Below are 15,510 nucleotides of genomic sequence, written 5' to 3'. Positions count from 1 at the left end.
TCCAAAAGCATTGATGGAGCTGAATGGAGCTCACAGACACACACACGCACACACACTCACCCCCACCCCCGGCTCTTCAGCCTCCAGATGCAGAAGACATGACGCCATTGAGAAGCTGCCTCCATCTGTCCCTCTCCATCTTCATGCGCTTGTACACACACACACACTCTTAATTTCCATCTCAATGAGGCCTGTATGACATCATAGCACACATGCATGCTGCACAATGAGGAACATTAAGAGTAGCAGGGCTTGCCTCTGGTGTTCTGTGTCACAGATTAGGAGAGTATAAAGCCCCAAGGCTCCAAATAACCAAACCATTAACTGTTCTAATACTGTTATGGCATATATATTCTTCCTAAATGCAATTCTGCCACCTTACGTGTAACAAACCTTTAAAAAAATTAACGACTTGATAACAGCAACCGTTTAACCGTCGCTCCGTGACAAAGCGCAATGCAAATACAGTGAGTCATATATGCACACATGCTGCTGTTTGCACAAAGACACACACATGCGGACTCACTTACACTTACACCATGTCGTCATACAAGACACATTGCATTAGGTTTCCTTATCTGTTTTGTGATAGTTTATCAGCATACGTAATTTCTCCACTGTGGCTGTTTCGTTAAAGGCCAACTAGACTGCATACTGTTTACAACTTTATCTGTGTAATGTTCAATCTTACAGAACAGTCATTTCAATAAAGCATTAAAAGCCTTTAAATACTTTCATGATTCATAGTTAAAAAAAGAAAGAAAGAAAAAAGTAAAACTATCAGATTTAAAAATGTTAAAAGAAATATCAATAAAGCTCATATAAATGTAAGAACAATAAAGCATTTCATTCTTAAAATGTAATAATGAAAAAGCAAATAAATAAATAAATACATTTAAAGTTAAAAGAAGAAACCAAGCAAAAAAAAAAAAAATTAATAAATATATAAGTAAACATCAGGAAATAATGAATTAAATAATCGATGACAACAAGAGTACAAGGAGATCAGACAAGAGGGCTCAAAGGCAGTCGGCTCCAGTGTGCCAAATACACACCTCGCAACTCCCGAGCCTCCTTCATCCTGCGCACTCTGATCTTCAACCTCATGCCGGTGTGAGGAGTGGGGGTGCAGAAACACTCCTCTGGCGAGGATATGACCACTTCCAGAGACATGCACACCTCCACACACCAAGCTCGCCAATTTCCAGAAGCTCACCACATACAAGGCATGAGAGGGAAAAACGGGAGACTCCTCACAAATCCGTGCAAAAAAAGGGAAAGCAGCTGTGGGTGCTGACTTAGCAGGGAGATGGTGGAGAATCAGACTTCTGGTGGCAGGTCCTCACTGCTCACTGTCGACACATACAGCGGATCCTTCAGCAATCGTCCTCTGTGTGGCAAATGAAAGTGGAGCTCCCTATTGTTGTACAGCCTGCGCTCGCTTACTCAGTCGCTCACTCTCTCTCATCAACTGACTTTCCCCTCCCTCTCTCCCTCTCTCTCTCGCTCTCGGTCTCTCCTCCCTGTGACCTAAGAGTAAATGAGCTCATGTGCTCTGAGCACAGGCTTGATTCTCTTTCTCTCTCTGAGCAAAATCCTGGCTCATGTGTGAGGCATGCAAACCACATTCCTTACTCACCCAGCAAATATGCAGCTACCTTAGAGGCCCCCTTTCAGAAAAGCTCACTTCTCATCGCAGACCACCAGGCTGTGTTAGTCATGTTCACAATTTTTGATCATAAGTAGGGTCCAGATTTTTAATGACACCAGATTCGCAATAGTGGTCTGGATTGCATAAAATGCAATGTTATGGCTGTAGTGATTTGAGGGACGTAATCCCCAGCTGCAGCCTGCTCTCATCTACTTTATCCATGCCAGAAAAATTACACTTCTTTATTTCCTTTGGCTAGAATGAGTGTTGTTTCTGTTGCCCTTGATCATTTCCAAGAAACTATTACAACATATTAGCTAGTTCCTGCTATCCCACCAATTAAATTTGCATCATGGGAGCTCTAGTTTATATGCTAATTAGATCTAAGATCTTCAATGTCTTAGCCTGCTTGGACTAAGTTATAAAGGCCTATTTGCAACTGGAATAGATTACAAGCCACTAAAATCTGCCCAGAGAGATGCTATCATTTGTATTTGGCAAACGCTTTAAATAGGGAGGCTAGTCATTCTTTCCATGTGGCCAATTTGCACAAACGGCCGCAATCCATGCAACACACTTTCAAGAATGGCAGTCATGCGTCAGCACACTTTTGCAAGAAACATCAAGAAACCTCCCTTTTAATATGAGCATTTAAGGGAGCGAAGGAGGCAACACCATTTACAACACGCAGCTAATCTGTGTGTTGTCTGACATCAGCCCTGCATGTCGGCCTAGTAAAAGTATGATGGAAGCATATGGCAGTGTGCTGAGGCAGACACAATGCCGCAAGCTTCCTTGGCTCATATCCGGCCCCCCACACGCTGCTCAATTATCCACAGACGCAGAACTGACTCTCATCACTTTGGAATGTGAGGTACTAAATGAACTCGCATAATATATGCATTTTCTGATTATTCCCATGGAACACTTTAATTTCATGCTTGATGCCCATCCTCCTGGATAGTCATCAGCTGCACATCATGCACTCTGGTGCTTTTTCCTTTAGTCTGTGCATAGTACCTGCATTCACAATACGGGAAGCGGAGTTGAAGTTTGGGAGCCAAACTAAACCACAGCAGCATTTGAAAAGCATTAAATGATTGTTGGCTGCAAACATGGACCTCCTGCTGCCGTGTGTGTGTGGCTCATGGACTGTAATTGCAATAGGATGTTATGGTGCATTATAATGAATTGTGATGGCCTGCTTTAAAGAGATGTGAGCGTGTGTGTGTGGACGGGGGTGTTCAGCATTGATATTGCCAGTTGTGAGCAAATCCCATGTGTGATTGGCGGCTGGATTGGAGGATGACGTTATGGCAGTGGAGGCCCCAGCTGTCATGCCTGAGGTGTGAGGTAGTCTCCAGCGGGGGAGCAAAATCTCATGCCGGCCTTGCAGCTCCCATCAATCAATATGAGCCTCAGGGGGTGTGTACAGGGCGTGTGCACCTGTTCCTGTGTGTGTCTGTGCTTATATGTGAATATGATTCCAATCACAAGAAATAAGAACCAGCAGTCATTTGCACCAGCTGAAATATTTCTCTACCATTGTCTTGAAATTTAAAGTCAATGACCATTAAGTTTAAGCTTACAAACTACTAAAAATAAACACTTGCACCAGGTGACATTGTATTAACATAGTTATAATAGAAAAAATGCACACACATTTCCTAGTGGAAGGAAGGTTTTCCATAAAAAAACCTCAGTGATTCTGTTCAGAGTGAACGATGCGGTCATTTGCAGAGTAATTTATACTTACAAATCCATTTTCTTTCCTTCGTAAGAGGATTTCATCATGTGAATATGGCTTATGATCACTGTACTCGGAAGCCTCACAGGAAAATTGTGTCTGTAATAGTAAATATAACTGGTAGGGTTTTTAAGAGTTAAAAAAATCATCCTCCTTTCCTTGAGTGATGCAAAATGTCATCAAAATGAGTATACTTCCCTTAATGTATGGTTTAGGACAGACTTTTCAACCTGACTTCCACAACTTTCTGCAGGCTACTGGGCATATCCAAAAACAGTCACTGCAATCAGCACTGCAAATAATCATCATAAATCTGAAGCATCACTTATATAACCTCGAGCACAGAGGCGTAAGAGTATTCTCATTTTCAGAGCGCTGTAGGATTTACCACTCAGGATCACAACTCAAACCAATAATACACCGTGGAACTACACTTCAATGTCTGGCTGCCTTATGTACACAAAGATGTGAGCAGGCTGCCAGATGAAGTCATGGAAAGAGAGAAACAGGAGCTTTGTGTGTGTGTAGTAGACAGAGGGGCTATCATTTTTCTTCCTCCAAACTGACGTAGAGATTCAACACATGACAGAGCTATTAGATATGAAAAAAAGGGCTTTGGTACACAGTTCCTCTTTAAACAAAAATGGCAGTTTAAAGTCAACATCCTGAAGCTGTACAGACGACCACCTGCTAACAGCATTCAATCTAGGACATCTGCCTGCACAAATGCACTAGTTTGATCTGCCAATTCTTTCATCTTACTCATCTTCCACACGATAATCTGCAACATTAAAAATGCCAGTCAGACCCTCTCAGTACATATGACACTAATAACACGCATATTAGCAACAGCATGAGGTCATCCTGCTTACGTCTGACAATAGGATTGCATTTTCAAAACCTTCTGCACATGCTTCTAATTGATTAAGTACTAAACAAAAGCCAAAATCACGAAAACAAAAAACAACTGCCGAAATGAAACTGATGCCAAGATGCTCTATTTCAGTGCACTTAAACCTACATATATACATATATATATATATATATATATATATATATATATATATATATATATATATATATCACATTTTATCCATATTTTCTTCACACTGTGAAAGGGATGCTGCAATTTCTCTGACAGATGGCCTGTCTGTCACGTTACATACTAATGACCCAAAGAACACTGCTCATGCAAACCAGAACTGACAGCAGAATTACTCCCTGCTTCCTTGTCTGCTATCAGCTCCTCGTTAATTAGCCACCCGTCACTCTGTTCTCGTCTAGAGTCCAATCCACCGCTAAGACCAGTGATGTGGTCTCAAATCAGATTTATTTATTTATTTACTTAGTTTTCTACCCGTTTTCTCCCCAATTCTCCCCTTCCATGTCCGCCCACCTAACTAGCTCCAACTAGCTCAATGCCCTATCACAGAAGCCTCTAGTCTCCAGGGGAAGGCTAACACATGCTTCCTTAAAGATTTGTGAAGACAAGCATTCCAATTGTTTTTTGTTTTTTTGCTGCACCACAGGGCTGCATTACACACAGAGTTCTTAGCTATATGCCTTCTGTCCACGTGCATGAACTCACAAAAGCACATGACTGGGTAATGTTGCTCTCCCTTATTTTTCCAGAGTTGCAGAGATTCAAATGAGTGACCCCTCTGAAACTCTGCCTATTTAAATATTTCCAGGTTTCCTAGTTTTCCTGTTAGAAGTAACAATTTAACTAATTTCCTCATACATTAGTCATTCAGTTAATTATGCGGTTATTCTTGTCTTTCTCAATTTGTGGACATCATGAATTTTCCAACCCTCCAAGCCTTGATCGCCCAATATTTTTAAATTCTAGATTTATAATACAGCACTTATTGTAACATTTATACATTACATTATGTCAGTATATGACTTATCAGTCCAGTATGACTTATCAGTCCAGTGGGAAGTGATGTGTTGTTATAGGAAAATGACCATTGCTGGGGTGGTGTGATATGTCCCAGCATGTAGCGGAGGCTGGTTTACACTTGCTGCATGACTATCAAGCTGTATTGTTCACACACAGTCACTACATATATTATGTATATCCAGAATATATAAAAGCAACATTAAATACGTAACATCATTACAACCCCTTCTGTCAGGTTTCTCAGTTGAACTGTAAAACGTTTAGTGATTTCATGCACTGCGATGTTAAGTACAGCGACAAGCTCAGCTTCACTCCAAGATTTTCCACTTGCTGTCATTATCTGCTTGTCTTAAATAAAAATATTCTTTCTCTGTCTTTAAATCTATTTACTAATTTAGAAAATCCAGAAGACTGGAACACAATTAGTGCTTTTATTAGGTTTGAAGGCATTGAAATTTCACTAAAAGTAACATAAAAAGCAGTTAGTGTTAGTACTCAGTTACAGTCTAGAACAGTACACACACGTGTCATTTCAGACACGATGCTAGTTTGTTTAGTGAAGGTAGCGTTGACACGCTTGACAGATATCTTTGTTTGTCATATAAAATTCGACTTCCTGTTTTGAAATGATCACTAAAGTGGATTATATGTTGAAATCAAGAACTAAAATGCTTTACAAAACATAATAGTTCACAATAAAAAAACCAACACAGCACTGCTAATTAGCTGCCCAGAAATCTGTCAGACTTTCTACAAATATAAAAAAAGAAAAGAAATACGAGTTGGTTCGTTTTTTTTTTTTTATTTTTTTTTTTTATCTGGATTCAGACAGAGCGTCTTATGTTTATCAAAAACATAATCAGTGTTATGATTAGTGCATGAGAAGTCCTGTTTACTCAAAACATGACCCATTAGTCAGAAGCTTGCACATATAGAGCTTCATGTACAGTACAGTTCTTATCTCCCCATCTCCACAGCCTTGAAAACACGGAGTGACTATTTGTGGCAGCTGATGTTTTAACCGAATTACTAACCCTTCTGTATATTTTTAGTTACTTCCCAAAAAAGGTTGGGTGAAAGAAAATTACAGTTCCCAGTTCAGCTAAGACTGCTTTAAGCTATCTCTCTAAATAAAGAATATGTGCGCTCACAGCACAAGCTGTCATACAGTTCCCAGGCTGGTACAGTCTCAGACAAGCTGTACCTGTGACTAATAGTCACTGATACACATCATTACTCCTATGTGTCATAATGTAACTTTTGATGTGTGAGTCAGAAACAAGTTCCTCATTTTCATTTAGAAACACCCGAAACAGTTGCACATTTATAGTATAAAGACTTTGTCATGTGAATGTCAAATGAAAGGTTCAATATGTATCATCAATCTATCCCATGTTATTAATAACAGCTTCATTTGATATATTTAGTGCTTTGAAGCTATGAAGCTTAGAAAAGCAATGAAATGTATGTGACATACCTGTAAATAACATGAATGATAAAACCAAAAATAAAAACAATAGAAATGCTAGATTTTAAGACTGGATTTATAAAATTACTAATAGATGTGTATATTGATGAGTAGTTTTCAGGTATATCCCCACTGTTTTTATATGTATGAAGCTGTACTTCTGTGCTGCAGTGAGAACTTATTTTATACTGGATGTAATTTGTCTGTGCTATTTTTGGGTAAGAGAGTGAACAGTGAACATTACAAAAACCCAGATGGAAGAAAATAAATCAACTTCTTGGCATTGTGCAGCATGAGGTAAGGTCTGTAGCTCACAATGTGTCTAAAGAGAAAAAAAATGCTGTTTTACTAACACTGTCAATAGAAGAATTAAAACTAAGGTCAGATTCAGGCTTTGCAATTCAGATTGAAGAAATATTTCCAGGTTTCCATTTGTTGTTGTTGTACTTTAGAACTTTATTTATTTATTTTATGAAATCTTAGCTCTCTAATTGCCCTCTATTTCTAGGAAGTAAGGTGCAACAAATGTAAAGCTGTGTCCTGTCTGGAGAGACATGAAAGCTGACCCATGTTCATTAAGCAGCAAATATAAGGGAAATAATAGTGGCCTAACCACAAACCCATTAGGTACTCCAAATTAAATTCATGTTTTGCATTTAGATATAAAGGGGAGAAAAATACTGTTTATTGGTTAGGTATATGTAAAAATGACCAGACATTTTCCTGGAATTTCCCAGGCATTCTAAACAAACAGCATTACTGACAAACTAAAAACATTTAAAGGTGGGACAAAGACAAAGACATTGATGGAAAACCAAGAATTTGATCTTATTAATATTTGAGAGATTCTTGAAGATAAAATCTTCACTCTACTTTTATGAGTTTGACCTCTGACATACTGTCTAAAACCAAATAGGGCTTAAGCTGTTAGAATAAAACTTGGAGGCTAAAAGAACCTTGTCATTGTGACATGTGAGCTTTGGTGATTAATAATTAATATTGGTATTGATAGCTGACTCTACACTAGGAGTGCTAGTGTAACAATAATCAAATAATTAATTAATACTCTTTTTTTATTACATAATTCCAGTGCCGTAGACAGGAATTAATTTCCGAGGGAAGATGGGAAATATACAGAATAAAATCTCAGTATGGTATGATGTGTTATTAAACTGAAACTACCATGGTCTTGCTTTTTGGGGATTACCAGACAGTAGAAGATGTAGTGAGGTCATAGTCTTATCAAATTAATACATTTGTCGTAAAAAATACATTTATTAGAATTCCAATGAAATTGATTCAGATATCTTATAAACCAGATCAACATTTCTTCTTCTTTTTCTTCAGTAATGCTCAGTATAATCAGTTTAAAACAGAAATGGGAAAATGCATTATCCCCACTGGTTAATCCTGTTTCTCCCCATAGTACATGGAGGAATTGTAATAATGATGTCGTTGACTTTGAACTGTTTTATTATTGCGTAATCACTGCACAAAAACACGCCACTGTAGATATACTGTACATAATCAGCAGCACTGTAATCAGCCACAAATAAGCATATAGTTCCATCATAAAATATTTTAAAGGCGGTTCAGTCATAATGTTCAAACAGCTGCACTTCTGATACAGTCCTGATTTTTTTTCCAGTTCAGAAAAACAGAACACAAGTTCTCAGTGAACCAAATATTTAGTTTTAATTAGGTGATTACATCAGAGCTGTTGAAATTTAAATGTATTCCTGAGACTTCACTGAGCAAATGAATAAAAACAGCAAAGTGGTCTCAACTGGTGCATAAAGGTTATGATGACATCATTGAAAGGTCACATGTGTTAACAGATATCACATGACAACACTGTCCTTTTCTGGTTAAATCCAGAATACAGGCTATTGACTCTCAGTTAAGATTGCAACACACAACCTGTTAAAGTTCTTTTTTTAAATAATTATTTAAAAAATAATATAATATCCTTTGTCTTAAAAATTTAGCGGAAAAACCAAGGGTATATCCCACCCCCCACTAGAGAGCCATGATGTCATGTGGTGCAGAAGACAAGTCTCTAGAGCGTTACACAACTGGGAGGATGTGTGAGCTTAGGGGAGGAGAAATACTATCGGGAAGACTCTAAATGATGACAAAGTCTGCATTCTTCACACAAGGGCCTTGGGCCAGAGTGGAAAGTCCAAATTTAGCTGAGGATGGAATGGAAAGATCTCTTATCAGGAAATGAGTGTGGGGTTACATCAACATTGCAGAGTGTTTCAGTGGCAGCGAATGCATGTATGTATGTACAAGTGTGTATTCCTGTGTTTTGCTGTACATTTCCTGGAATTAACTGATTGTTTGAAGATTTGTTTGACTTCCAAACAATGTTGCTGTGATACCACTGCAGCTTTAGGAGACAAAGGTAAACAAGGAGTTGCAAAACAAGGTACAATCTTATCTTAATTAAAACAATATTCCCATACTAGTGCTCGCATCACATTTCTCAAGCATGTGAATATTTCCTTAATCGTCTACACTCTTAAATTGATCAAAGACATAAACACAACCTAAACATGACCAATGCAATGACTTCCAAATATACAAGAACCTTTATGCAAAAAGCATTTTAAAAGACATGAAGGAATTTGTCAGGGGAAGCCAGAACAACTTGCTGCTATACTGAAAAGAAGCCAAGTTTCCTTTTGCAAAAGAAAAGTATGAGGTCGGTGAACACCCTAGAAAGTGTAAAAAGGGCCAGTGTGTGCTCACCCAGCTCGGTACCTGCTGGATTCTTATGAAAGGCAGTAGCACAGGAAAAGAAGAGCCTAATTTGGCTTGATGAGATGAATTTGAGTTCTGAATGTAAGAGAAGAAAGAAGTGGAAAAGAAAGGAGTGCGGTGGGTTAACGTCATGCTCAAAGAATTTGGCAGCACCAGCTGCTCTGACATTTATTTAGTTCTTTATTTAGTTTCTGGGAATTGACATAAGACATATAATTTGAGGCCAATGAGCATGCAGAGAAAAAATGAAAAACCCAAGAAAACACGAGGGCAAATGTAGGGCGAGGACTGGGCATTTCTTTAGACCACTAACTGTGTTAATCTGCAATGTGTTTTAGTGTGCATGCTAAAATGTGTGCATGACGCTTGAAAGGTTCAGTGTAGGGACCAGACTGAAAGGTCATATATCCTTTGACCTTTGCAGAAATTTAGGCAGTCTGAGGGAAAGCAAGTAAGGAAAACCAGTTGAGAAAACTAGTGCACAAACTGTCCTTCAGGCGCCAGATGTGATGACCACAGAGGCCTGGACTAAAAATAGAGCAGTGTTTTCAGCACAGAAAGAGAGAGTAAGTGTGTGTGTGTTCACAATAACACAGCATGAGCTCCTCTTGGGAGCTTACCTCACCACCCTAATGGCACCAGTGGCTCCTTCTCAATGAAATCATTGAACGGACCACACAGCACTGGGGCAGTAATGGATAGTGGCTTACGTAGACACAGGAAGTCAGAGAGAAAGAAAGAGGACTTGTAGCTTCCCTTTCTTGGCTTGAGCAAAGAAATGGTTCAGGGATCCATATAGTGTGATAATGAATTAAAATCACTTTGTATTATGGTTAAAATAATGCCTGATTCAGTCTTAACCGTCTAAGGACTATCCCATTGTTATAAGAGGAAGATTCGGAAGTCAGGAATCAAACCCTCTAAACCACCATGACAACCACCTAAACCATACAGAATTTTAGAAAAACAGAAAAAACAACTTGTATTCTGGTTCATTGGTGCAGTTCATGCCCTCAAAATTATTTCTGAGTTATTATCTCATCGTTATAATGTGTTGGATGGCTAATGGTGGACTAGTGGCTAAACAGACCTAGGGACAAAAGCTGTGAGTTTCTGATGATTTAAAAAAAAAAAAAAAACACACACACACATCTCTAAATTCAATTCATCTGGATTTGCAGCTTTTCAATGTCATACCTATTTTTTATAGAATTGAGAAGTCTCTATCTGAATGTCGCGTTTGTCTCCTTGTTAATATCCAGTGTCTCTGGGTCATGCATTTAGAAGTCATCGCTTGTTGCTTTGTCGCTTGCTAGTGTGAACAAACACTAGTGCTGTTGCTGTTGTCAGTGATCTAGTTGTTTCTCATGTTGGTGGAAAATAAACAGCCCCAGGATCTGCTGGTTCCTGTTTGGGCCTGTTCTTGTTTAAGAATGTGCTACAGTGCAACACAGTAAAGAGTCCACTTAACATGCACTGACCAGGATTCTGTGGCAAAATGCTATGAACTAGAAACAGCCTATCAAAGGTTTAGAGGAATTACACAAAATTGCAAAAATTGAAACCTACAAAAGAACAATGAAAAATAGTGAGAAAGGAGAAAGTCTAGATTTAACACCCGGCCTCATCAAAGGGAAATTCCACTTTCAACTTGAATCACATATAATCTTCAGTCTTCTCTCCGCCTCTTCTTTCTTCTGTTAATCATTAAATTGGGTGACAACAGGAGGATCTGCTATAGTGCAGAAATGCCTGAAACCCTGTGCAGAGCGAACACGATCACGATACAGCATATGAGTCAAAAACTATAGCCATACAACATGCAGTGTATAACAATACAGCCAAGCCCTAGTTAAAGTGACACACATACACACTCAGATGAGGACAGGTTTCCTTTTGAGTCTTAGGGCCTCAAGGTTTTTTTTCTATCCTGAAAATGTATATATATTTCTATAAAGCTGCTTTGTGATAATCTCCATTGTTAAAAGCACTACAAAAATACAGTTTAATTGAATTGAATTTACACACATTAAGGCACTCCAGCAGAATCCAGGTACAAAAACATAAGCAGATGGTAAGAGAGTGATGGAGATTAAAAACCGTCAGTGCACATCTGTAGGATATGGACACCTACACTTGCCCCACACACACAGACACACACAGACACACAGACACACACAGACACACTCAAAGACCTCTATGGAAGGTCACACAGATTTAATTAAATTCCTTCCGAGCGAGGTGTGAAATGCAGGACTGTGATTTCCAGTGTGCACAGCGTGAGTATGGACATGCACATGTTCACATGTTAGTGTGTGTGTCCATTAATACTACTCTGTATAAAGAATTAATAAAAGAAAAACATAGGAGATACATTGAAAGAGCACCCCAAATTTAAAAATCTGCAGTTTTATCAGTTTATTTTAAGCAGAAAATAACATATCAATTCCATCGAGGGCATAAAGAACAAGTTCACATGCAGTTTTATTACAGCTAATTACCAGCCTGAGAGGAGCGCTCAGCTATTCAGGCTTCATAAGGCCTCAACTGTAGCCAAAGTGCACAACTGGAAAATGTCAGTTCTGTCAAAAATATTATTCCAGTGTTTATTCTGCAATTTATCACCTTCAAGTCGAAACTAAAATGTATACTGGGTTACACTGAAATTAGATTAAACTGATATGCAGTATTTAAAAATGACTTGTGTGTAGCAAATCTATAGTAATCTATAACAAAATGATTTTTTTGAATTAATATTTTTTTAATGAAACAATTTCCCCAAATGAGTAGATTTCATTTATAACATACGAGAACCAGCAAGGAGTTCTGCATATTGGGGAACTTATTTGAGAAAGAATTGTTTCCTGTGTAAAGATCCCATTATGGTGAGACAATCCTTGTCTCATCTCACTTTGACATAGGGTTTGACATGACTGACAGTATACTGGAAGAGAATGCACCTTTGGTGTATAAATGGCCTCCAATTTTATCTAAATAAGCACTTGTGGAATAAAAGCAAGCAAGGAGCTCCCTGATATGGTAATGTTTAGTAGCTTGCAGCTTCTGATGATGAGTCTTTTTGTATATTAGGTCTCATCATGCCTTCTCTGGTCATTATAACATTATTACACCTACATGTGTTCAGTGTGTGTTCAACACAGATGCATAAGAAGGTTTGTGTTTTAATCCTATTTCTTACATATTTATATACACTAGGAAAATAAATCTAAATCCTGTTATACATAAATGCCATTTGAATAGATAATGCTCTTCAAATCCCTTTTTAACAACTCACAAGAGCAAAACAGATTCAACAGATTCTTTTTCTCTATCTTAATGTACTAATGAAGCTGATGACCAGTCCAGTAGAAGGTAGCTTCTCCACAGACTCAGCTCCACTCAGGATAATTCATCAGCTAACAGGCTGGCGTGAACTATGTGCTGGCAACAGAAGAAGGCAGTGAGACTATGCTGTCTTCACACACTTGTGTGTGTTCTATGACGCGAGTTCATTCCAGCAGGTGTGTGTCTGGAGCCGTGGTGCAGACACAGACCACAATACTGGCCAATCTAATTACGGGAGGCAGACATGGTGAGAACCATGGCTAAATATTAACAAAGCATTAACATGTTTGAGCAATTAAATCAAGAAATGTGTGGCCTTTTGGTCCATATCAGCAATAATCACAACAGTCATGACCTATTACACGAGTGTTGATGAAGAGCCCAGTCTGGAGGACGAGACAGTGGCTAAAAACATCATGGCTGCCAGAAGGAGCTCTATGAGAACCAGGCGTGTTGTTTCCACATAATATTAATACAGAGCATACACAAGCCCACAAACAGTGGACTGAACCAATTCCCTGGGATTACATCATCTTTCCTTTCAAGCTCACATCAAAGACACTCAAGAGGTGTTCATAGATGCGAGCGGCTTTAACATGGCCCTAATGAAATCAACATGCTCCCGCTGAGTCTAGCTTTTAAAAAGGGTTCGGAGGGTCGGGGGGTTTGGGATTAGATAAACGGCCAAAATCCAGGGCACATCATGTTCATTTCAGTCTAGGGGCTTCCCTACTCATGAGCAAACTATCATACAAAACCAAGCCTCCATACTCCTTCAAAAATGCCCACAGCTGTAAGCCAACTCAGTCTGCCATTAACTTCCATTGACCTCATTTTTTCCGGAGGCTTCCGCGGCGCCCCGTCCTGCTGGCTCTCAGTTTTAGAGATTATCGTTCTCTGTTGGCATGGAAACAGCAGCCATTGGAATGGAATAAGTGCAATTCCACTCTGTACTGTGTCTTACAGTAGACCGGAGACCCACAGCATGGGAATAAAACAGGATAGAGAGTGAGAAAGAGCAGGCTTAAGGTATTAAGCATGGCAAATTAAGAATCAGTGAGTTTCAAGGGAGCTTTGTGAAAAGAAATGCATGTGCATCATTATGGATGACTGACTTCTGAGACTTAATCCCCAAAGTGAGAATGACAGTGCAGAGGGTGAGCACATATAATCAAAGATTAATGCAGGAACAGCTTTGCAATTTACAAAATTTCTTCAAATTCTGACTGAAACATCTTTGGGTTACTATTAAGTTTTGACATATTTGGAGCAGAGTTTGGAGAAAGCAAACAGCAATATGTTTTAAAAAGGAAATTGCTGGTTTGAGTGGATAGGTTCTATACAGTTCAGTACAGATGAAAATTCACTGTAACACAATACATTACCTAATCACCCTTAGCAGGCAAAATTATAGTCTGAAATAATTATATAGCTTTTTCAGCCCTAGATAGTTTAATGATGTGTTGATACTAAACATGGAAATTAATTGGTAAGATGAATCAAGTGCCTCTGAGAGGAAAACTGCCAAACTGGAACAGACATTCCCCATTTAACAGTGTCCATTTTTGGACACCACTGCCTGGAGGAAATATTCTGTGCAGCAGTCAAACTTGACTATCAAAAATGTTCATGCTTATTCTCAAGTTGAGTATGTGTCTGTTCTTATTTCCATGTTAGAAACTTGGCCATCAGCTCTAGCCAATAGACACTGAATAAACACTGACACTGCAGCAGACAGTTAGCAAATAGTGGCCAAATTTCTCAGATGATAAACAATAAACTCACTGTAATAAACAAAGCACTGTTATTAATCGGTGAACATGCTACCTATGAGCATGATTTCAGTATTGTTGTTAAATTAAGCAAATGTAAGATTTTTATTAGAAGACTGTGCTGTTATGTAATTAGGTTGCACAAATATACAACCAAAGGGGTGCTAATAATTGCTGTTATAATAATAAATTCACAGTTGACTATAAGAACTCATTAATAGATAAATTAATGCTGTTGTTATGGTGTTGTATTTTGTCTAAACTGATACTATATATATATATATAATATATATATACATATATATATATATATATATATATATATATATATATATATATATATATAATATATATATATATATATATATATATATATACACACACACACATATATACACACACACATCAAATCTTTATTAGCTGCACTATTATGAAGTCACTTGCTTTCTACAGTGACTCCATTTGACACATTGAGCAGGCCTCTGGGTCAATGTGTATTCTTAGACAGTGCTGACATCAGAAGTGTCATGTCATACTAGTGTTACTAGATGAACCACAGAAAGTTCAAAGGGTGAAAGCAAGGGCACTTCTTTCTATCAAATGCATGTTAGGAATAATTACCAAGGCCTCAAATCAGTCACCAATGTGTGAAGGCTGTGTGCACAAGAACGGTGAAGGGAGGGTAGAGATGGACAGCCAAAGTGCAGAGAGCTACGGGAAGTGATAAAATGAGAGAACTGAGTGAGAGCACTCGAGGACTTCATGTACAAAAAAAAAAGAGTGAGAGGAAGAGAAATATCAGATTGTACAAGTCTATACAAGACGATGCAAGTAGCACCCTCTGTTGGTAAAGTGTCT

At 38.4% G+C, this 15,510-nt stretch overlaps 1 protein-coding gene across 3 annotated transcripts in view; it reads right to left on the bottom strand.

Annotated features, from left to right (window-relative positions):
* The window catches only part of dusp8a (dual specificity phosphatase 8a), a 36,499-nt gene that overhangs the window by 7,674 nt on the left and 13,315 nt on the right, over positions 1-15,510 (bottom strand). The window contains exon 1 of one of the 3 annotated variants that reach the window (XM_060886513.1): positions 1,056-1,482. The exons of the other annotated variants lie outside the window; for them this stretch is intronic. Coding sequence (XP_060742496.1) covers positions 1,056-1,173 — 118 coding nt within the window. The 5' untranslated portion in view covers positions 1,174-1,482. Of the gene's footprint in view, positions 1-1,055; positions 1,483-15,510 lie in introns of those variants that run through there. 3 annotated transcript variants of the gene reach the window in all.

The sequence above is a fragment of the Tachysurus vachellii genome, chromosome 14 (genome assembly GCF_030014155.1).
Source record: "Tachysurus vachellii isolate PV-2020 chromosome 14, HZAU_Pvac_v1, whole genome shotgun sequence".
NCBI classification, from domain to species: domain Eukaryota; kingdom Metazoa; phylum Chordata; class Actinopteri; order Siluriformes; family Bagridae; genus Tachysurus; species Tachysurus vachellii.
Note: the sequence above shows the minus strand (reverse complement) of the source record. Positions and strands in the feature narration are given on the sequence as shown.